The sequence below is a fragment of the Condylura cristata genome, unplaced genomic scaffold (genome assembly GCF_000260355.1).
Source record: "Condylura cristata isolate star-nosed mole 26May11 unplaced genomic scaffold, ConCri1.0 scaffold00009, whole genome shotgun sequence".
Lineage (NCBI taxonomy): Eukaryota > Metazoa > Chordata > Mammalia > Eulipotyphla > Talpidae > Condylura > Condylura cristata.
This window is the reverse complement of record NW_004567110.1, coordinates 6,161,687-6,185,568: the sequence shown is the minus strand read 5'-3', so window position 1 is coordinate 6,185,568 and position 23,882 is coordinate 6,161,687. Positions and strand designations below refer to the sequence as shown.

Genomic DNA, 23,882 nt, shown 5'->3' with positions numbered 1-23,882 from the left:
CCTAAGACAGAGGCAAACCAAGATGGCGCCTTACTACAAAGCCAAGGCGTGGAACCAACCCAAGTGCCCCAAGAGACTGGAAAACAAAACTGTGGAACACATACATGCAATGGGATACTGCTCAGTTATTTATAAAAAGGAAATGGTGCCTTTTAGGACAGCAAGAGTAAATCTTGAGGTGATGATGCCAAGCAAAGTCAGTCAGAAAGCGAAAGACGGTTACCGGATGGTCTCACTCATTTGCAGAATATAAATATCCAAAGCGAACAAACTGGCAGAACACAAGTAGTTCTTAGACGCTGTGAGAAATACACTGGTTACCAGAGGGGGTGCAGGGGGGAGGAAGGGGTGAGGGGAGGGAGGAGGACTAGGAGAGGGGGACGGGAGGGAGAGGGCTGTGGCAGTGGGGCTTTGCTGGTAAGTGAAGCACGTGAACATGTGGAGGAGTGAAAATGTACCCCCAAATTAAGTAGTTATGTAAACAATCTAGTAAATTAATAAAATGTGAGGAAAAGCAACATTGCCTCCTACCTGACTTCCGGAAGGTCATGCTGCCCCATCCTGCTGGAGCCCCTGTTAGCTAGCCCCGCACCCCCATCACTCCTCCTTTCTCCCCTTGAAACACCAGGGCACCCCTGAGGGATGGAGCCGGCTCCATTTATATTGAAGTCTCTCCTGGTACAGAGGCACAAGCTCTCTGTCTTGCTCTCCAGGGCCCCCAGAGGGGATTCCTGAGCGGAGGGAGGCTTGCTGGTGAATGCCTGGGGGCAGAAGGACAGGAGAGGCCTGGGGAGCTGCAGAAACTCCCGAATACTCCAGCTTCTACTTCTCCAGGATCTGCTCCTCTCTCCCTCTCTCCCACCACCTGTGGCCACGACCCCACCCCAGCCAGCCCCAGCTCCTCACAGGCACCAGCCCAACTTCTCAGACTGGACTGCACTGAGCCTCCACCTGCCAAAGCCAGCTTTGCCGCCTTTCCTGTCAGACCCAGGACAGCCAGCCTCAGGTGCCCCACACAGAAGACACTCAAAAGACATTTGGAGCTAGACTGGGTGTTGTGGGCTGCACTGCCTCCCCCTCTTCCTTTTATCCCTCCCAGGCTTTCTCCCCAGCAAGTCCCCCTTCAACTTAAAAAAAAAAAGTCTGTCTTGCCTCCTGTCACAGCACCTGTTTTTCTCTGATAGAGGGAATTCACTGGGCCAGAGCTGTAGAAGGCAAGGAACAAAAGAACACAGGTAAAGGGAGCTCAGCTCAGCCACAGGCTAGATGATGACGGTGGCTAAGTCACTTTGCCTTTCTGCCTCATTTTCTCTTATTTCTTATGATGGGGTGAAATCCTGTCATTAATGACTGGGCTGGTGTTTGACTAGTGCTTCTAGCTCAGTGCCCAGAACCGCGTTCCCGAGTGCACCTGACGTCGCTCGGTGCGTGTGAAAACCTTTGTACATCACACCCAGATGGGGGATGCTCCAGCTGAAAGTTCTACAAGTGATGGAGCTTCCTAGGCAAGCTGCCTCCTGCGTGAAACCCCTACCCTCCCTGAGGAAGAACCTTCCGGATTCTTTGCGCCCCACCCTTAGATAGGGGCATCTGGTCTGGGGAGGCGATTCCTCTGAAGTCTCTCCTTGCCCCTCGCCTCCTGCACCCAGAGGTCCAGTGCTTCCCAGAGCACACACCCTCAATGTGTAGGATTTGTGGGTTCTGCCCAGGATTTGTGGGTTCTGCCCAGGCCTGGTCCAGCAGCCCTGGGAGAGGCCAGGTACTAACGCACCTCTCTCAAGCTTCGTCAGAGGGGAAAGGAGGAAGTGGCTGCCTTTTCCTTTTCCTATTAAAAGGAAAAGAGGCTTTTTATTTTCTTGTTTTCTGCTTCAGGAATGTGTGACCGGTTCCACTTTCTCTAGGACAATCTGGTAACACAGAGAGGGCCCCACACTGACCGCACCGTGTACCCAGAACTTCAAGTTCTAAGCCTCATCCTGGTTGCTTGATCAGATGGGTGGGCACGAAGAAAGTGCATGTCTATCATTTATAACAGCAAAGATCAGAACGAACAGGTTCAATAAGTCACTAGCTTCCATACCAGGAGTGACGGTCGTCACTGAAAGTTTGTCACAGGAAAATACTGAATGTCAGAACACCCTCCCATCTAACTGAGTGGCCCAATTCAGCTGACAAGATCAGGGCCGCCGAGGGCCCCCACGTACACTTAAGGACCGTGATGTGTTTTGCTAAGAGGGTGAGGCGTGAAGGTCAGGGAGAGAAATCTGCAAATATTAAAAGTTTATGATGTAGGATTCAGACTATTTAAATAGGAATCCAAATATAGCTTCTTCTATTTCTCTAAGTGTCTCTCTTTGGCAGTGTCTCAGCGTCATTTGTCTGCTTTTGGCAGGGTGGCAGGGTCAAGGCAAGAGGACCCACTGGATTCTCCCATTTCCCCACTCGCCTGACTGCACCCAAGTCTCGGGGCCACTTAAACGCTGGGGAGCCCAAGGGAGCTTACCTGGTGCTGGTGTGGCCCGGGCGGCCCCCCCATCTTCCCTGCCTTGGCTCGGTCCTCCTGCCCCCAAAAGAAGCGAGACAGAGTGAGTGTCGCCAGCCTCTCCCACTGACCACTCCGGGAGCACTGGAAACGGGGGGGTCGCAGGCAAGCCCCCCAGTCCGCCCTGCTGGCGGTCACACCTGCACCATGCCCGCCGGAGCTGGCGAGATACTCTGGGGTAGGGAACCTCTTTAGAATTTGAAAAGAATAAAAGTAATTTGACTTTTTTTGAACAGAGAAGATGAGGCAGCAGCTGTACGATTCCAGGTGAGTACGATGTGGCTCTGGAAGGCTGCTGAGCCTCAGGTGCTTTGAATGAGTGTGATGTTGTTTGACAACAATCAAGTCTCTGCAGCGCTGCAGAATGAGTATTTTTGTCCTACAGAATTCACATGAGACCAACATCCAGTAGCTGGTGTGAGGGCTGTGGCTCTGCTAAGTGCCCAGGTCACAAGGGGAACTCTCCAGAATAGGATTAGCGTGCTTACAAGAGAGAACCCCGCTTTCATCATGTGAGGTAATAGGGGAAAGATGGCCGCCTGGGAACAAGGAAATGGGACCCATGCTGGTCCCCTGACTTTGGACTTCCGGCCTCCAGAACCACGGGAAACACGTCTGTGGTTTACAAGCCGGAATGGACTCAAATGTACTACACGGCGGAGACTGCGCTCAGCGGGTTTCTTACTAACCCCCGGGGTGGAGTTACACTCAGCCTCCTCGCTCAGAGAACAGGAAGGCCACATAGAAAAGAGCTAAATTGCTTGTTCAAGGTCATGGATCCGAGGAGCAGCAGGAAGCCAGCCCAGGCCATCTGGCTACCGCTGATCTCCTCAGCAAAGCACCCCGATTTCACTTCTGGCTCAGCACAGAGTGCTGGAGAGGGCAGTTCCAGGTTACACTCCACAAGAGGGAACTGCCTTAGTCAGTGTCAAAGGTCAAGGTGATGATGGCGTTAAGTCAAAATCGGGGTTTCAGACACTCTTGATATGCCATAAATTGAGAATCTGTACAGCTCTAACCTGGGCTGATGGCTCTCTTCAGAGGCAAACCGTACAGAATCAGGACTAAAGAAATACTAAACTGTCCTCCCCTAACCTCTTCTCTCCAGCCATTATTGCTTGCAGCTGTCCTGCATCTGCTACATGGGGGAGCAGGGAGCCCCAGGACCTGAGAGGGATGACACAGAGGCCAGGCGCTCACGGACAGGCAGCACCTTGAGGTCCTCACGTTGGCTGTTGACCAAGGAATTGCTGTCCACTCGCTCGCTCTCAGCAATGACTAGGCAGTCATCCCAGCGATCTGTACTTACCAGTCAAGAAGCTGTGGCTAGTCACAAAACAGAGTGACTAAGGCACACTGATAACATCTCAACCCGGGCTTTTTTGGGGATTGGCTGTTTTTCATGAGTCAATTGTACAATGGGAAGAAAACCAGTTCTCAGCCTGAGGCCGAGGTGAGTGACCAGTGCACGTGGCTGAATGAGCTGGACTTTTAAGCTCCCAGAACCTGTTTACCACACAATCCACAGACTGGCTCCTGCAGGAACCATTATGAGCGGTGGCCAGAACCCAGCACACATATTTAGATGACATTTCCCACCGGAGTCCAAGTTCTGCTCCAAAGACCCCTTGGCTTACTTGTCTTGGGCAGTGTGGTCAGTCGGGCTGGGCTGGTCTCTATGGCCACTGTGAAAAGAAACAGTCCCATTTCAGTTCCCCAACCAGCTCAGCACCTGAGCCTGGCAAGGCCACTGCAGATGACCGAGGTTTGGGGACCAAAGAGAAGGCTTTTGCCAATATGGCTGAACACTGGTGTCCAGTGAGGCCCCAATTCAGTGCCAAGGGGCCACTTGGCTAGGGTCGGTCCCGAGTTCAGGCAAAGAGACCAGAAACTGATCTGCTTGGGAGAAAGAACCAGTATTGCCTCTGGCTGGCGCCACCCATGGCAGGGAGGAGCAGCGTAAGGAGCTCAGTCTGGAATCAGGGACGGACACATCGAAGCCCCAAGTCCCAGTCAACTCCCAGCTGTGTGTCCGTGACGACTGCTGCCTCCCTCTCAAGCTACCATCTTACCATGGAGGTGACAGTGTGACCTTCACGCGTGAGCATTAAGTGAGACTGCACAAGAGCCAGTCCCCCACTGGGCTGCATCTGGTTTGATGGGGAATACTATTTGTTACAGCCACAGCGGGGTATCTGGAAGAAAGTCCTGGTCGAGAATCTTCCCAGGCTCTCTCATGTATTACTTCCGCCACCCTTTCCAGCGGTTGGCAAAACTAGGGTCCAGCCCTTCGTCTGTTGCTGCAGATAACATTTGGCTGGCACGCCCATCTGGCTGGGAGCTGTCTGCCTGGCGGCTGTTTCCCTGTTAGGAGAGCAGAGTGTAGGATTCGCAAAGGCCTGTGGGCCACGAAGCCTGAAGGATTCACTCTCTGACCCTTTACAGAAAACACCTGCCAATCCTTGGTTCCGGCTTTCTGCAAGCGAAGAAACCTAAGCTTAGGGAGGGTGGACGGGGCTCCCATGTAGCACAGCTGAAATACGGGGGGCCAGTTTTGACCCCACCTCTGCCTGACTCCAGCACATGCTGTTTGGTCCGCGGCCGTGGAGACATGTACAAGCCCGGGGGCTTTCGTGCTGCAGACGGATGGGTCTGGCCCCGCACAGGCCGCCCGTCCTCTGGGGGGCAAGCGTGTGCACCGTCGGGTCATGGGGGGAGGGGCGAAGGTGTGAGCGTGTCCACACACTCCAGCCACACTTCACACCCCTGTGCATGCTCCTGGGGTCCTGCCAAAGGTAGTGGCTCCAGCTGGAGGAAGCGGAGAATAGCCCCATTTGGGCTGATTTGTGATTGGCCAGTAGGGCAGGAACTTGGCTGCCTATCCTCAGCCTGGTGTGGATGTGGGCACCGACCATCACGCTGCGGTGGGGCAGGGCTCATGGCAGGCTCTGCTCTGCTCTGCGCGGGGCCTTCTCTCTTCCCGGACCCCATGGCAGCTTGGGGATGGGCCGCCCTGGAACTGGAGGATGGTCAGGGGTGCGCTGTCCCACGAGCTCCCCCTCTGTGCTCACAGCAGCAGAGAAAACAACACACATCCAGGGGCCCCCCTGACGTAGCCATAAAGATACAGGCGCCCAGGGAGATGGGGCTGACATGCAAGCAACTTCTTAGTCTAAGAATGCCCCATGCGGAGTCCGGGCCACACTGAACAGCTATTTGCTGTTCATCTGAAATTCAGCTGGATGGTGGAGGTGGGTATCCTGCATTTTACCTGGCAATCCGGGGGGTGGGGGGTATGGGGGGGAACAGGAACATGCGGGAAGCTGAGTAGGTAGGGAAGAGGTTCGGGGTCAAGAAGAGCCAGAAGAGACTCTGGAATGTACATGAGGTGGTTCTGCAGACGTAGGCCAGGTCATCTTTGAGGAATTGATGCCGGCCCATCGGCCGCTGATGCCATCAAAGTGCAGGTATCTGGCTGCACGTCAGTCCCCTCACGCTCACCTTCTCCTGAGAGGGCCACCAGGCTGGCGTCCGTGGACTCCATGGGCACCACTGGAAAGAGAGAGACCCCAAGGCAATGACTAATGGACCACGGTGTCAGTGCGCGGGCCGGTACAGCTGGCCTCAGGAGAAGAGTCTGGGGGAGGCGCCACGGGCCCGACAGCTGCGGCACACGTGTCTGAGGGCTCCGGGACGCTCCCACACCTCCCGGAACACAGGGGTGCTCAGCAGGGACTCCCCAGCAGGGACTCGGAGGGACTCCATGGGGCTGCCAGACACAGGCTGGAGGCCAGGAAAGGCTGGGACTGCAGAGTGCGGGAGCTTAAGCAGACTTCAGCCCCCAGCAGGCAGGATGGCAGAGAGGAAGGAAGGCTGGTCTCAGGAGGCAGGAGAGGTGGAGAGAGGGTGTGCACCCCCGGTCTCACAAGTGTGCACACGCCCCCTTACACACATGCCTGCACCCACACCATGCACACTCACACCCACACATGCCCAACCACACACCCACAGCAGCGCCCTCTTGAACGGACGCTGTGGGAGCAGTTCCGAGGAGGAGGCCCCAGCGCCAGCAAAGGAGGAGGACGGCCAGGGGCACCTGTTCTTCCCACCCAGCACCCCCCGCTGAGAGGGAGCGGCTGTGGGGGTGCTGGTGAGACAGGAACGGCAGCATGACCCCAGCTCTCTCTCCACCGGGCGCCCGTTTCAGAGCAGCTGACACTCAGTGGACTCCTGTGAGGGGCCGACCTGGCCTGAGGAGACACAGAAAGCAGCTTCCCCTTTGGATGCTGAGTGGGGGAGGCGAGAGGGGAGAGGAGGAAGCAAGCAGGGGCCTGCCGGGAGGCCTCGGTGGCCAGGAGTTCGCCCAACGGTCCGGGGCCCGGCTCCGTGGGGCGCTGACCCTGCCTGGGCAGTGCAGACCCGCTACAGGGGCAGGAAGGAGAGAGAGAGAACTCACAGCGCCCTCCACAGGTCTGTCCACACAGCAGGATGGCGTCGGCATTAGACCCGTGCAGGGTGGACTCAGCGGTGGAGTCACTGGAAGGCCCAGGCCCTGGTCACGGGCCCAGAGCAGCAGCTCCCATCCCCCTGGGGTCAGGCGACGCTGAGGGAGTTTGGCCCGGGGTGGGGGGAGGCCCAGCGGGGAGCAGACTGAGCCGCTGTTTTCGTGACTGTACCCCCTCACGCCCACACAACCACACTTCTCTCCACATGCGTAACTGTCATGAAGCAGCATAGGACGGTCGGCCCCAGGGGTCCCAGGAAAAGCCGCTCCCTGGAGGCCCACCTGGGGGCAGTGCTGTGGTCAGCTCAATCCCGCTGGTTGTCTCTGAGAAGGAAACACATCGTTCAGAGTGGTGGGTTTGGGGTGCTGGGGAAGGTTCTGAACTTGGCTTCTGAAGAGACTGCCAGGTAAGAGGCTCCTCTTACCTGGAGGTTGAGGCAGACAGAAGGAGGTGTCCAGGAGGTTCAGGGAGGAGTTGACGCGCGACCGCGCCAGGCACCGCAGGGCAGCCTTGTCGCAGGTGCACAGCCGGCGCCCGCAAGGGTCCTTGGACTCTGCGGGGCGAGAACAGGCTGGCGGCGGCTCTCCCCTGGCGCCTGGGAGCTGCCTGCACAGCCTGCCCGCCCGGGCCAGCTCCTCTCCGGGCTTCATCTCACTCACTCGTGTCCCCGCCTCTCCTGGAGCGTCCTGGGCCTGGGACAGCCTACTGCTGCCTCTGCGCTCCCCCTGCCTCAGCCCACCCAGGGCTCTGCTCCCCACCTCTCTCCCACCTGACCACACCCCTACCTCGACCTCTTCCCGGCCCAGCCTTTCCCTCTTGCCCAGTTTATGTCACCGTCTTCCCAGCTTGTCTCCCTGATGCCAGTCTGCTCTCAAGGGGGAGCCAGAAAAATTATGTAGAAATTCCCTTGTCTGTCTGTCCGTCCACAGCCTTCCAACAACTTCCCAACTCAACACAAAACCACTGCCCTGCTCAGTTCCTTCTCAGCTGCCCCCTGCCTCCTCCCTCATCAACCAATTTCTATCCCACAGGTCCCTGTTTGCCAACACAAGACACCGAGTTTGAGGGCCCACCCACATGGGGTGTCCTCCGTCTACACTGGCGTTTTGGAGTCACGGGCTTGCTTCCCGGGTTCTCTCTTTACTCAGCATCACCTCAGGAGCCCTCTCTGCCCTCTCATCGCACCCAGTGCCCCTCCTCTGCACCCCCACGCCCCCATGACTTCTCCTTGATGTCTTTCCCCCACCGGCACTCGCCATTATCTAGTATACTACATCCTGCGTCTTTGATGTTTTTAGTGTACCGAAGAAATTCTACAAGGTCAGGACAGCCCAACACCAAGGGCTGTGGAGCTTGTCTTGGTGTAGGTGCTCAGTGTGTATCTGTTGGGTGGGTCAAGGAGTGAGTGAATGAATGGTGTCTCCCGAGCTCACTCCCCTCTTCACCCCAAGCCTTTCCCGATGCCTCCAATTCCACGTCACCTGGGCTTTGGAGTCAAATTTCTGACTCTGTGACTCGGCAGCTACATGGCAGAAGGAGTTTATTTAATTTCTCTCTGCTCTTTCCTCTCCTTGTCTGGAAACTTCCATGGAAGCCCCCAGCTAATCCGGTTTGTGGGGAGACCAGCATTGCCATGTGCCAGGCTGGCCACATAGACCAGGCTCTGGGAAAGGCGGGCAGGGCCGGTCCCGGCTCGTGCCCTCGACCCCTGGGCTTTGCCTGGTCTGCATTTGTGCCCGGGTGGCCTGGAGACATGAGCTAAAGTTCCAGGAGTCCATGGCAGGTGCCTGGGGTGCTGAGGTGGGACCGACATGTGTTCAATCCTCACAAAAAGCAATAACCAAACACGGTCATCCACTCCTCCTCCACCACTGAGTCCTAGCTCGTCAGTCTTGCATTAACCGACAGCCATCACTTCACTAACCTGGACTGCATCGAACTGATTACATGTAACATCATTTTCATGTAATCATTGTTTGATTTAATTTTCAGAGCCAAGCTCTGAAGCAGATTTTCTCCTCTCCATTTTGAGGTTCTGAGGAGGAATAAAATTACCACCTCTCCATCACGCAGTGCTTAAATAACAGCCTCTTAGCCTTTCCCAAGCTCCCAGGGTTGCTACAGTGGAGAATCATACACCCAACAATCTGCTGATAGCTACTGGTTTGATTCAAGAAAGCATTTGCTGCGCATCCACTGTCCGCCAGGTGCAGATGCATAGTCCTGGCCGTGGTCTTTGCAGAGTTGCTGGTGTCGCATGATGAGGATGAGGAGGATCCTGGGAGCCTCAGCTCCCCACCCCCACCTAGGGCCCTGGGGGGGCTCACCACACGTGATCCTCTTGCTGACGCAACTGATGTCTGTGCTGAGCTTGGTGGGGTCCTGGAGACAGCCCGTGTCCGCGGCCTCTTCATAGCACTTGCGGTGCTGGAAGCAGCAGCTGTGGGTGCAGGCAGGGTTGGGTGGCAGCACGGGTCAGGGTGAGGCGACAAGCAGGCGACCCATGAGCGTCTGGTCTCTGGGTGGCTCCTGGCAGTGGTCTGTTTCACAACTCACAGTGGGGCCCTGGTATCTGGATTCTATGAGCACTGGGTCATTCCGATACGGTTGGCCCAAAATTTGAGAAACACTAAAACGAAGCTCTGTAGCGTGGCTGTAAGACAGGTCTTGATGACCCCTTAGAACACAAGCACATTACAGATGCCGCAGAGATGAGGAGCGCGGCCACCCCAGGGTGCGACACGAGGCGCAGACATCACCACACACGCCCTCAGTGCAGGCTCTCGGAGCCCGTGCCCTGTCAATGTGTCAGCCGGGCCTCTGCGTGCCCACCCGTTGCCCTGGCTCACCTGTCAGTCTCGTCCACGGGCAGCCCTTCCATCTCAAACCTGCAGGCACAGCCGTAGTCTTCAAAGTCCCGGGGGCAGAGACCAGCCACGCACTTCATACCATTCACAAATTGGAGCAGGGCAGGGAAGTTGGTGAAGACAGCCTGCAGCCAGGTCAAGTGGGAGCCCAGGCAGTCTGTGAGGAGGGGGGCAAGGTGAGCATGGGGAGGTCCAGTGAGGAGGGAGCCCCCATTCTGGACTCATACACCTTGGGAAGATGAAACACATCTGTTTCCTATTTCTAAGGACTATTCCTGGCAATTGAAGAAGGCAGGTTATCTACCTTGACCATGGGCCCTGTGGTCACCCAACTAACAGCTACCTCTGCCTTCTTATTAAGTAGAAAAGTGGGGGACTCCCTGGTTGCATAGGGGAAAGTCTCAATGCTTTTAAGCTACTGTCAGTCACTGTGGTGTAAGTTGGATCCCCGGCCAGGGAGGTGACCCACATGGTGCAGCAGACATCTCTTGTCTCGCCCACTGCCCCCCTCAGCAGTGTATTTTAATAGATCGCCTGCTCTGCTCCCCTCTGTCTCTGGTGATTCCCCTCACCCCTGCACCTCTGCCCTGCACCAAGGCTCTTATATGCATAAATAAATGGGTGTTCCCTGGTCATTCTCAGCATGTCTCCCTGACAGTGGCTGATCTGGGGCTGAGAATGGGACCCAGGTCTGGTCATGGCAGCTTACGAGGGCATCTGCTAGAGGCTTTGGGGAAGTACTAGTTTCCTAATAAAGAAATGATACAGTGAGATCTTTCTTTGAGGTTCTTGAGTGGAGCAGGACAGGAAACCAGTTATATTTACACACTCTCATGTGTGGAAATGCAAGGAAGAGAAGCAGAGTTTTGGGGAGCACAGCCTTTGTTGTCAAGGAGCCAAGGCATTCAAAGAGGTCTTCTGTAATGTCAGAAGAATTTTTTACTCTACACCTTCCCTTTGGAATGTGGGTGAGGCTAGGTTGGCTGGAGCTGCGGCAGCCACCCTGTCACCATGAGGCCCTGGTTTAAAGCTGAAAAACCAGTATCCCCAGTGAGCAGTGGAGCAGGATGGCGTGACCTTGCGGGTCTTTGCCTACTGTGTGGAGCTGCCGCACCAGGCCTGCTGCCATCAGACACTTCTGTAAAATATTCCAAGGTCTTCATTATCCACATCACGATCAATGTGATGCAGGGATTCCAGAGGATACAGTCCCAATACTAGGAACTAAAACCAGTGCAGGAAGGGAGGGGGTTCGACTCTCACAGATTTTGAGTACTTGTATTCCAGAAACTTCTCCACATGCTTTAGGCAGCACAACCACAGTCACATCAGCGAAGTACGTGATGCTTCAGAAAGAATTCACTTGGTCTGCTGTCCCATCAACCTCGCGCTCACGCTGCCAGAGAAGTGGTCTTCTAGCAGCTCTGTTTCCCGGGTAAAGAAGCAGAAGGCCAGAGACAGGCCCAAGGCGTGCACCAGGACCGTGACTTGCCCGAAGGAAATATGCCGTGGCCAACAACTGGCACGAGGGTAGCGCCACTTTTCGCACTGGCTCTCAGGCTTGCGCTCTCCACGCTCTGCTTGGGACTGGAGCACAGCGCCTTGCTCCACAGGGCCCCGCTACCCCGGCGCCAGGGCCCAGGGCGCCATGAGGGAACACGGAGGCTCGGCGTTGTGGGACGCCCTTTCCACACTGCGCCCCTTCCTCTTCCCACCACATTCTCCTGCCCTCGCCCACCCTTTGTCTCCACAAAGTCTATTCGGAAACATGAAGAAACAGATCAATGCTGAAAACACACTTGCTTGTGTGTGTGTGTGTGTGTGTGTGTCAAATGCATTTTCACCCCAAAACGCCCAGGACGCCCACACGTCATCATGCAGACAGACGTCTGCAGAACTCCGTACACTCAGCGATGCGGGATCCAGCTGCTCGTGAATCATGTTGCTGCTGTCGGACTTGCTCGGGTCTTACCTGTCGGCTACATTCATAATCCAAGCTGGGGGTCACCGTGCTGTTCTGCAGGCGACAAGGGCACACCAGCTACCCTGACACCCTTTGGGACGCTTAGGACTTAGCTATGCTCACTAATTGTGAGGAAAAACATAAAATTACTCTGATGTAAGGAGACTAAGCTCAGGGCTCAGAGGAGACATTGTCCTGTAGCTGTGGCCTTGTCACTGAGCCCTCGTAGGCTCCACCGCCTCAACTGGCCGTTTGTATCCTGCCAGCTCCCCGCCTGGACGCAAGTCCTGACACAGCTGCGGGGAAACCCAGTCTCGGATGCAACTTACCAAAAATTTCAGCCACGCTTTCCACATTTTTAAACACTCCATTTAAGAATGTGACGTCTAAGAGGAAGAAAAGAAAAGAAATCAGGGCCTCCCTGATGGTGCAGGGGTTAAATCTCAGCACTTTCAGGCTACCACCAGCTCCCCTCAGCGGTGTGTTTCAGTGGATCCACCTGTTCTGCTCCCCACTCTGTCTCTGCTGATTCCTCTCACTGTCCCCTGTCCTGTCACCTCTGGCCTGTACTCCAGTTCTTGTATGCATAAATAAATAAAATATATATCTTGACAAAAAAAAAAAAAAAAAGGAAAGAAAATACACTGGAGAGCATGAAGGCTCACCTCTGCCCCGTGGGGTAAGAGGAAGAGGAATCATTTGGATCCTTTTTCTCAAAGGGTGGATTTGACCTGGGGCTGAGTTTCTAGTAACATAAGTTGCCATGGAAACCTGATCTGATGACCTGATGACTAGACAGGGTGGTTGAATATTTAAATAAATAAATAAAAAAGACCCCTGGAGCGGAACCTGTGTCAGGACTGGTAGAGACAGACTCTCAGTAACCACCAGGGCCGCTCTTGCTGACAAGGCCTGGAGCCGTGGCTTGCTGCCCGCTGTGCGTTCTGGCCTTGGCCCTTCGGTGTGCCAGGTGTGGCCTGAGAGCCTAAACATCTGCTTGAAGGGCACCCTTGCGAGCACAGCATTCTCCGGGACGTCGTGCCACCTGGGATGGTGCAGGGATGATCACGGCGCTCATGAGCTTGTGCACAAATACTTTGGTTGCCTCAAGCCAGCAAGAGTGGGCCGATTCTCCCAAGATCAGGAACAAACACTCTACTCAGGGTTAAGATCACCCCCAGGTCCCTACGGGTGAGGCTCTTCAATGACCCCTCCCCCCGCAGGAAGGCATGGGAGCTACCTCTCCACTGTCACCGGGAAACGTGCTCTCCCTCAGGGAACCATGAAGTTTCCTTCCTTCCTTCGCACAGCGGCAATGAATGTATCGCTATCTATTGCTGCCCTGCCTTCCAGAAAGTCCTGAGCTCAGGTTGCAGCTGGAATACAGTCACCAGGGGGTCCTCTGCTCAGTCCTTTTGCTTCCTTCTCCTGGTCTCCCCTTCCAGACAACCTTTGGCCTCTGGCAGGAGATTTTAGTACTTTGTCTCAAAGGAGAGAAAAGTGGTGTGTCAGGCTTCAGGGGAAACTGAGGAAGACATTTTTTTTAGCTACAAACTCCTTACCAGCGACTCTGGGGTACACTCAGAGGGGTGATTTTCTCTGCCAATGTCCCAGCCAACTTTCCACCCACCTAGGTCTCTCTAGAAAAGGCCACAGAATCCTTACTGATATCTTTTGAGAATCCTGGCAGTAGATCCTGTGGAAGGTGTGGGGTGTCCAGAGGGTGGCCCCCTATAATCAAGAAAGAGAACAGGGTTAGAAGAACATGGCCTCCGGTCGTTACTGAGCTGAGACCGGGGTGTGGCAGGAAGAGAGGAACAAGAGGCCATAGACTCAGTTCTGGGCATATTTGCCTTCTGGCTGCTCTGCTCCAGGCCACCGTGGTGGCTCTTGAAGAAACTAAAGGAATGGCTGACATGGGCCCCGTGTTTTGTGCTTAAAGGCCTTAAAAGTGGCCTTCGGAGGCCTCCCTGGGAGGCCTAGGGGTTAAGTCTCAGCTCCATCCCCCCTGAGGCCTGAGTGAATTCCCGGCCAGGGAGAGACCACGGGGTGCAGCAGACCTCTCCTGTCTCCCCGCTGCTCCCCTCAGCAGTGCTTTTCAGTAGATCACCTGTTCTGCTCCCGGCTCTGGCTCTGGCTCAACTTCTCACCCTGCCTTCTGGCCCACGCCCCACCCCAGTTCTTACGTGCAAAAAAACAAAAGCGTGGCCTTCTGGTTGGGGAAAGAGAACTTGGGGAATTGATGTTGAATTTTTTGTTGCATATGAAGCATATGGTTTCAAGTACAGTTTAAAGCACACTTTAAAAGTACATGCATGCTTGGGGTTTCTGGAGGTGAAAGATTAGAGAAGATGAGTACAGACGTGGTGCGAATCCAATTCCCTAGGCAGGAACGAGGCAAGGAGAAGGTTTCCTCCCAGAACATCAGCATCAAGGTCCTCTGGGAGGCGGTTCTGATTGGTGGGCCCCTGCTCCAGTCTGATCTAGCAGCTCCAGTGGGGAGCTAATACTTGAGCTAATTCTAATACCTGAGCCCCCCCACTGATTTTGAAGTTGGTTGTCTGGAAACCACACCTTGCGCGTAGTATTATTTCTTAATGTGCCTTCTGAGGTTTTTTGTGAATGGGGTTCAATTTACCGTGATGGGAAGCAATAGGGAGCAGTGGGGACTGCGGCGAGCTACAGCAACAGGAAACCACGACGGGGCAGCTGACAGCCCCAGGTCATGGAGAAGAAGCCCCACAAGTCAGATATTTCAAGATTGTTTTGAAACCTAAAGTTTTGGTAAAATCTTCCCATTTTAAACTCTTAACTCAACATTTGGCTAAACAAAATAAGTCTGGAGATTGACTTCAATTTGAAGGTCCAAATGGAGGGGCACAGAGGAGTTTGGGGAGTACTTCCTGCAGGCCTGCCAGGCAGGGTGTGCTGATGGCACCTCTCTCAGCTTTCAGTGCCCACCACTTGCCTGGTCCAGGAATGATTCCCGGGGAGGAGACTTCTCACCAGCTGCGCACCATGGGCTGTGTCCTGTGAGCCACATACCTGCAGCCCAAGTTGGCTCCACTTGAACCCATGTCACTGAGATAGCCCATATGATCGTTCGTTTCTGGCACGTTTTACTTTTTGGTATAATTACCCCAGAAACTATTTAATTAGCATCACAGCCAACAGCTAAGAATACCTGCTGCCCACTTCAGCAGCAATTGTAAAATATTGCCTGCTCCTTGATAATTAGCTGGCTGGTGTTTCCTTTGTGCAACTGATAATTAAATTCTGTTCTGGAGGTTGGGGATGAGCTCATCACCGCTGAGCTCCTGGGGCACGTTTGCTTCCCACACACCCCCTAACTTTCAGGATATCAACGCCCACACATTTTCATTAGCAGCTGAAGATGTCACCCTGGATTTTAAATTGTTTATCCAGAGACTGAATTAGTTCACTTACGAAGTCCAGAGGAGGAGAGAGGCCACGTGAGGATAGAATGCATAGAATAAAATGTGTGCCTGCTTCGGGACGAGAGTGCTAGAGGGCACTGGTGCCCACGTTCAGCCACTCCGGGATTTATTGTGGGTCACCCCAGTGCACCCAGCATGCACACTGATGTTGCCCTTTAATGGACAATGAAACAACGGCTCCTTCACGAAGCTCTAGCTTCTTCCCACCCAACACACAAGCTCTCTCTGATCTCGAACCCACCTTGAACCCCTCTCACCTTGAACTTTATGCTTCTGATGCACGCTGGAAGCTCCTGGCATCTAGACACCAAACAACTTCCTGCTCTCCTACCTTTGCCTAGGTGTGTACCCCAGAGAGGGTGCCCTCTGTTTTGCGTTTCAGTCGTTGTGTCCCAGATTGTTTGTGCCCTAGACTTTGCATTCCAGACGCTTCTGATATTAAGCAGGCCCTCTCAACATCCAGGAAGCCCACCCAACCTGACCTCAGCCTGGGCTGGTAGTGACACACCTTCTCTACCCCTCCATGACATCAGGTGAACTTTCTCATTACACGTCTGACTTCATGTTACAAAGAGCTGTAACTGTTTCCCCATTAACTAGGACTTCCATGAGGGCAAGGACTATGACAAATTGAAGCTCAAGTTCAATCAGTATCTGCTATGAGTGCAGGCACATAAAATGGACATACAAGTATAAGTGACCAATCCACCAGCCAGTGAGAGGTGGCATCCTGGAATTGCAGAATCCTGGTCTGGTAGACTTTAAGCAAATTTAGATGGCCGCCCCTAGTGAGTGGAAAGATAAGGTCTATCCATGATGATGAGTGGTGTGATGATGGATTATTTTTCCCAGAAGATCTACCTCTCTTTGCCCACCCACTTCCCAGAAACCTGGAAGGACATGAGCATGGCAGAGAACAGTGGGCAGTGGGGATGATACTGCCTTTGACCAACTAAGCCCAGGAGAGAGCTGGCAGTAAAGGAACACATGGTCCAGGTGGGAGGGTCTCTCACTCTCCTAACACAGAGGCCATTGACACCCCAATTCCCACTCTTCTAAGCCACAAGCCAGCGTTGGGTGCAGAGAACAGGGGCGGCATTCCTAGGCAGCAATTACATGGCGGTCACATCTTCCAGACCCGCACACAGCTCGGCCTCTGACTCAGCAGGCCCCTCAGTGAGCCTGGGCCTGGGACACCTGCCCAGGCCAAAATTCCCTTGGTTGCCACTGTGACTTCAGACACGCGCCCTCTCCCCCGGCTCCTCCCCTTGCCCTGCCCTGATCTTCCCCAGCCACGCCTTTCCCATTTGGCTACCATCTTTTTTGAACACTTGGTGTTTGCATTTAAGAATAAAATCTTCCAGGACCAGCATACAGATGTTCGCAACAATTTAGCATAGCAAGTTATCATGGTCACTAATATCCTGGTGTACTAAGGGAAAGAGAGATACAGCCAGAAGGACAGAAAATGTTTAATGTGCACAATTTTATAGAGAAGTAAAAAAATATCAAAAAATGTGCAAAGAGTGGTTGGGAGGATATTGGCAAGGTTTTTTAAATAAAGGAAACATTTGTTGTTTTGTAAGAAGAAAAGGTGAATTAGTGAGGAAAATAAGTACAAAAAAATTAGAAAATTGGGTAAAAGAGATCTCACCTGAGAGAAAAATAGGGAGAAGATGGAAAACCTATAGAATATTTCACAATTTTGTCACCAAAAATGAGATGAATGAAAATCTTACTTGGAATTTGATCAAGTTGAATTGAATTCTTGGTAAAAGTGGAGGCTGAAGGCCTCCCTGGTGGGCAACAGGTTAGGATAGGACACAGCGCTACAAGCTGGCCGCAGCCACTTCTGCATGAGTTCGACCCCCAGCCAGGGAGCTGACCACATGACGCGACAGACCTCTCCCGTCTTCCTGCTGCTCCCCGCAGCAGGGTACTGCATCCATCTACCTACTCTGCTCCCCAGTCTGTCTCCTGTGAATCCTCTTGTCACCCCAGCACCTCTGGCCTGTACCCCAGTTCTATATGCATAAATAAATCTTTTTTTTTTTTAAAGTGGAGGCTGACATGCCACCCAGTAGCATTAGCACCAAAGACCCAGATGGTGGCAAAAATGTTGGAACCAGGCAACACTATGGAGGAAGGAGTGAGCGCAAGCCCGGCGATCGGCAATCAGCCCACTGTCCTGCAGCAGTGGTCTCAGGGTGCTGCAGGGTGTTGAGTTGCAGGAACACTGAGTTCAAGGGGAAGTGGCTCCATTGAAAGCTCATCCAGCTTCTGGGTGACATGTGAACCCCTCATTGTCTACGAATTCCAGTCATGGTCAAGATAAATGATCAGCAATATTTGCTGATTCACTCTGTCTCCCCGTCCCTGTTGTGCTCCGCAGAGGGTCAGCACATTGGTTTACCTGGACAGGAAAATGCCTGGCTAAATGAGCGCTCCAGGCCACTACAGGCCCAACAGTCGGAGGAAAGAAGGGCATGGGTTTAGTGTTTGAGAGCCGCATATTTACGTCAGAAAGGAAACAGGAAGGAGAAAGAAGCCTCAGGCTTGTAGCTGAGACTCCAGGTGAATTGAAGATGACAACCCGGTCGAGGTGCCTGCTTAGATGACTGGGTCATAGTGGGACAGAATTCAGCCTTAGATGCGGGCTGGAGCGCTTGCCTTTGGACACTTGCCTTTCTCTCTCCTGCTCCACTGCCTCCTTGCCCACCCTGCATAGAAATGCTCGGCACCACGACCTCATAAACACCAAAGGAAGTGAACCCAGAGCTTACCAGGGCTTTGGTTCCATCACTCATTAGACAAAAGGGCAGACACATTGATTAGCAAGTCGGATGAAGCTGACAATTCAGCCCGCATTCGTAGTAGCAACTGCAGGCAAAGACTGTTGCCGCCACCATATTGCTCTTCTTGGCCCAGCTTCCTTGGGTCCACATTGACTTCTGAGGGTAGACAAGCCCTCAGTACTGTTCCTAGACCCCCACTTCGTCCCATTACTACACGAAGCAGAAGTGCACTGTGGACACCATGACTCACCTGCACGTGGGGCCAGCTGCAAGCTTATGAGGAGAAGCACGATCATAGCAGGGGACAGAGAACAGATCTGTGGCTCCATCCAGAACAGCCTCCTGTGGAGAAGACAGAGGGAAAGGGTGAGGAGGTGTTCAGAAACCCTAGGAGATAGGACCCCAGAAGCCCTTTTCCCCCTAAGGAGGGGTGATAAAAAGAGAAGGCCCCAGAAGTTGTTTGCATGGCTCTGCCACTAGCTGCAGTGTGACGTAAAGGGGGTCCCCTTCCCTCAGTTTATTGGCCCTTGAGGCTGCCGTGTGGTCTCACTACACACTCAGGTGTACGTGGCCACTTGGGTGTCAGGCGCATTGCAAGGATCCAGGAGTTGATGGCGAGGAAGCTGCCTACCTGTGAGTAGTTCGCAAGCTAATGGTAAGGAGGCAATTTTTCAAGCCCTACAGTTTGACTTCCACACTGCATTTGAATCGATGCCGACCTCAAGATGCACCAGCTTTCCAAATCTTCATTCAGCATTGACTTTGAACCATTGTTCAGTTTGACTTGGCCGATGAATAAATTTGGCGATTGCTTGGCGGGACCTCACAATAACAAACAATAAGTTTCCCGCAGACTTCCCTATTCCTCGGCTTTTGAGCACTTTAAACACTTTTTGCCATCCTAGGGGTTCAAGAGATGTGGGCAAGGGGCCTATCATAGCTGGCCAGGCTAGGCCAGCAATACTGACGACACTCAAAGAATAGTCAACTGAGTATTTAGTAGAGAAGGAAAGAAATGAAAACTGGAAGGCGCTAGAATTCTTTCAGTTCCCTGGGAATAGAACTTCCTACAGAATGTAAAAAGGATGACTGACTCGAGTCTATTCTGTTGTAGGATATGGTTTTGGGACGAACTATGAATGATAGCTTGGTGTGATCAAGATACCCAGTGGCACACTGGGCCGCGGGGGACGGTTGTTCAAGGTGAGCTGTGCTTGGCGTTGTGCTGAAGGGGCTGACAGAGGAGGAGGCCAGGCCTCTACCTTGTGGCTTAGTACTGGGGAAGGTGTCCCAGAGGAGAAGCATCGGTCTGCTGTAGGATCACTACTCTATGAACTTGACCCGGGTTCCAGCAGTCTTTGGTGACTGTAAAGCAAATGTATTAAATAAACGCTAGAGGATAGGGTGTGCGTTCTTTAAGATTATGCTATGCTCAAACATTCTCTTATTTGATTTTTCTTGGGCATAGCACTGCTTATCATCTCTTAGCCACATAAATTCCTAGAGCGCCTGGATTTTCAGGGTTACACAGGCGGTCCTATTGTTGCAGATTCAGACCTGAATAGCCCCTTGTCCAGGCCATGAAACCAGACTGAAAATGAAGGGTATGGCATGGAATGATACCCCACTTGAAAGCAGCTGAGGCATTTCAGAAGGACACCTATAGTCGCAGACTCTGGTCAATACAGGAGCTTGCTGAGTCAGCTTTTTTACATTCTCCTCACACAATGAGAGAATTCCAGAGGCCTGGGGGTGGGGGGTGGGGGGCGGGCCAGAGGAATCAACTCGTCCAAACTCTCATTCTATAGACAAATTTCATAGAGACCCAGCATTCTCTGCTGGCCAAGGCAGGTAACCCTGGGAGCAGGACGAAGGGCCGCCTTTTCCTAATTTGCCTTAAGGAAGTCTCCAGGGCTGATGGTGGCGCAGAAATGTGCTCTCCTCAGGGAATGAGGCTGCCCGGCCGGCCTGCCGGCCGGCGCTGGGCTGCTCACTCTATCTGGAGACGAGCCCTTTCATCTGCCTCCTGATGACCTAATCCACCCAGGGCAGGGAGTGTCCTGCAGCAAGTGCTTCCTGTGGTACAGACCTGGGGTGGGGCAGCATGGACGTGGGCCCGAGGCTCTGAATCTTTAAGTGCTGAGCACCTGAGTCCAGCACTGAAGCAGCCTCATCCAGAAAATTCCAGATAAAGGGCGATCCTTTAGGCATCCAGGCACCCAGTGCCCTGGGGCAGCCCCTGGGCCCCTGGGCTTCAGGGCCCTCATAGATGGCTATGCACCTTCCAGGTGAACCCAGCAAGTGCTGTTTCCCAGGCTTTGCATCTCTGCACAGGCGCAGAGAGTGCCTGGTTTCCAGCTACATCCTGGGGTAACAGGGCTCTGGGGTGCCTCCTCTCCCTCCCACCCTCCCTGCCTTCCACCCATGTCCCTCCATGCCTCTGGGGTGGCTTCCCCCTCCCTCTGCCCCCTCTCCTCCCTTCCTCTATCTTTCCCTCCTCTCTCCCTCCTTTCTTCCCTTCTCCCCAGCCCAAGCCCCCTTCCCAGCCCCCACACCATCAGTAGAAGGGGCGCCTACCTTGCAGTCCCTCTGGAAAGCAGTTGCCTTTGACATGATGGGACTAAACCTTTATACCCCAAGTGAGACCCTTAGTCATGTGACCTGTCCTGCCCCTCACTGGGGGCCAGGGCTTCCACAAAGGCGCAGCTGGGCTGCCCCTGAGGGGGAGGTGCCTGCAGCTGTGGCTGAACAGGTAATGCTGATATTAAGAGGCCCCACGCAGCCCCCAGGAGCCCCAGGCCATCATTAGAGCACAATGGCTCCCCTGTTCCACACCTCACCTCACCTCACAGGCTTGGGGGCCCAGGGCCATGGGGGAACAGGGGAATGAAAGCTGAGGAAGCCCCACACTCCTGTGAGGAGAAGGGGCAGCTTTGTCTGGTCTAGAGGAATCTCAGCAAGAGGCTCCCCGGAGAGAGCTGTCTTATGAGTCCCTGGCCTCAGGCCAGGGAATGTGACCTGCTTCCCTTGGGGGTTTCTGTCCAGGCTGTGGGTAGGGTGAGAGGACTTTTTTTTTTTAAGATTTATTTATTTATCGGCCAGAGGTGCAGGGGCAGTGAGAGGCTTCGCCAGAGACAGATTGAGGAGCAGAACAGGCAGATCAATGAAGTACACTGCTGAGGGGAGCAGCAGGCAGGTCAGGAGAGGTCTGCTGTGCCAATGGATCACTTCTGGGGATTGAACTCATGCTGAAGTGGCTTCAGCTTCTCAGTGCTGTGCTTTAACCCGCTGTGCCACCAGGGAGGGCCCAAGCAGGACTTTTATTTTTGAAAGACGTGTTTTTATTTATTTATGCACATAAGAACTGGAGTACAGGCCACAGATGCAGGGTAAGAGGATTCACTAGAGAGAGTGGGGAGCAGAACAGGTGGATTCACTTAAATATATTGCTGAGGGGAGCAGTGGGGAGGTAGGAGAGGTCTGCCACACCACATGGATCACTCACTGGCTGGGGATGGAACTTAGGGTGCAGTGGCTGCCTATAATTTCCCAGTGCTGACACTTACCCCTGCGCCACCAGGGAGGCCCCTGAGCTGGGGCTTTCTAATCTAACAGCTTGGTTCCAGAATGAGCCCTGCATGTAGGTTTGCTGGGGGGCAGGGAGCTCCGTCACTGCCCACTCCCAGATGCGGGAAGTGGCGGTCATCCTCCTAGGGCCTTGGGTGAGCCTATAAGGCTCTCAGGAGGCCCTTCCAACTAGCTCCTCTGCTCTTCACATCCTGCTCCTGAATTCGCTCCTTTGCAATTTCAGCTACAGAACTAACACACGAGTGTCTGCCACAGACTCCAGAGGATCACAGGGCTTTACCTCACCACCCGGCCCTGGCTCTGAACAGGGCAGACTTCAGTTCACGGACGGCCTGAGGCGAGGAGGCAGCCTGTGCAAGGCAGCAGGTGTGGGGATTATAGGGCAACCTGCTGAGAGCTGCTGAGGCTTTTGCTGCTTCCCAGAAGGGGTCTGAACACAGGGGCGGGAGTGGGCAAAGGGGTGCCTTTCTAAATCCACAGATTTAGTCCCTTATGCCTGGAAGCTTTCATTTCCATAGCCCCAGGCTGTGCAGTGTCTCGGGAGGGGAGCATAGGACCCCATCCCGGCGCTAACACAGAACCCCCACGCCCTGACCTAGCGCGGAGGTGCAGCCACACTCACCCTCCGGGCCTCTCCCTGGGCGTTCCCCCAACAAGGGACCCTCGGGGGCTGCAGGTGTGTCACTTCCTCTGGGAGCAATGGGGTGTCTTACCCTCAGCACCCCAGTGCGGGTCAGGTGTTCACAAGTGCGGGCCACCAGCAAGATGTCCCTGGGGAGCATTGCAGGGCCCTGGCCCGCATCCCCCATCTCTGCAGGTGGGAAACGGTGACAGTGAAGTTTCACAAGATCTTGAGAGACCAGAGCAAAAGTTTGTTGATAAAAGTAAAGTGAAAGCCTGGTAGGTGATGCACCTGCGCGCGTCTGCGCACAAACCCACTATGGGCCTGAATCCCGGAAGAAGGCAGACGGCGCATGCGCACGCAGCCATGATGCTCCTGTAGCCTGGAAGGAGGCGGACGGCGCATGCGCACGCAGGGCTGTGCGCGCCCCTCTCCCTTTACCTGTCTACCCTTCTCGTCTTCTTCCTGCTGCTCTCCTCGCCAACCTCATCCCTTTCTCCTCCCTTTCCCTTACCTTCTCTCTCCTCTATCCTCTTCTTCCCTTGTCCTTTCCCTTCTTTCCTTCTCCCTCTTTTGCCAGCTTACTTTGTCTCTTGAGCATGCTCGGGGGAAACACACACGTGTGCTCTTTCCCCCCAGGAGAGCCCCATTTAATGAAGCCACACCTTTTGCTGCAGTCTCCTCCTTCAGTGAGGGACATTCACTGACAATCTCTGTGACCTCAGTGAGCCTGGTAGCACATGCTGTTGGGACCACAGTGTGGTGGCATCGGGGGTCTCCACTTGCCCAGGCGTTCCCCAAATCAGGACACACTCAGCTCAGGAGGCTGAGCCACCCCTTCACCCCAGGAATCCATCCTCAGGTCACTTCACCCTTGGAATTGCTGCCTTGATCCAGAAAACTGGTCCTGTGTGGACCTCTGAGCTTTGATCCTTGCTGTGAGGTCAGACCCCTGCCCAGGCCTGAGGGACCCTCCAAGTAGGGCTTTTGAAAAGTTACAGTCAAGCTCAGTCATACCCCTAACGTTTTGGTGCCTGGGTGTGCAGGCCCACTGGACTTTCTTCTTAAGGGACAGCTGGCGTGCTGGGACCAAGCCATCAGCCCATCACCTCCCTTCCCTGCTGCTAGACCATTCCATGGAGAATATCAGGAGTCTTTTCCTGCCAGAGGGTCTTAATAGCCACTCGTGGGGCACAGAGGGGTCACCGGACTGGCCCTCACCTACCAGGATTCCTACCCAGGTAAATGCCCCTTTGCTTGAGCACCTGTGTGTATCTTCCTCAGCTTTGAGAATTTGAGGGCCCTGTGCAGAACCCCCAAATCATGAGGGCAGGTATTTATGAACTTGACATGTGCATAACTTTGTGGGTCCTCCAAATGCTCTGGAGATCAAGAAGAAGTTGTGTCTGAGGAGGCTGGAAATGTCTGGCTGCTTCTCTCCCCAAAGGTCAAGATTCACTTCCTGGAGAACCTTGTTATATACCAAGAGTTCAGGGGTACTCAAGGGTCTTCCAGAGAGAAAGTGGTGTCCATTTAGACCCT

At 54.0% G+C, this 23,882-nt stretch overlaps 1 protein-coding gene across 1 annotated transcript in view; it reads right to left on the bottom strand.

Moving 5' to 3' along the window:
* OC90 (otoconin 90) overlaps nucleotides 1–21,836 on the bottom strand; it is a 28,805-nt gene extending 6,969 nt beyond the window's left edge. The window contains exons 1-11 of the mRNA XM_004679981.1: nucleotides 21,697–21,836; nucleotides 18,381–18,472; nucleotides 13,543–13,608; nucleotides 12,207–12,263; nucleotides 9,897–10,071; nucleotides 9,375–9,487; nucleotides 7,472–7,600; nucleotides 7,329–7,370; nucleotides 6,044–6,094; nucleotides 4,180–4,227; nucleotides 2,504–2,557 (exon numbers count right to left, since the gene is read on the bottom strand). Coding sequence (XP_004680038.1) covers nucleotides 2,504–2,557; nucleotides 4,180–4,227; nucleotides 6,044–6,094; nucleotides 7,329–7,370; nucleotides 7,472–7,600; nucleotides 9,375–9,487; nucleotides 9,897–10,071; nucleotides 12,207–12,263; nucleotides 13,543–13,608; nucleotides 18,381–18,472; nucleotides 21,697–21,836 — 967 coding nt within the window. The remainder of the gene's footprint in view (nucleotides 1–2,503; nucleotides 2,558–4,179; nucleotides 4,228–6,043; nucleotides 6,095–7,328; nucleotides 7,371–7,471; nucleotides 7,601–9,374; nucleotides 9,488–9,896; nucleotides 10,072–12,206; nucleotides 12,264–13,542; nucleotides 13,609–18,380; nucleotides 18,473–21,696) is intronic.
* Nucleotides 21,837–23,882: the final 2,046 nt, after the last annotated feature.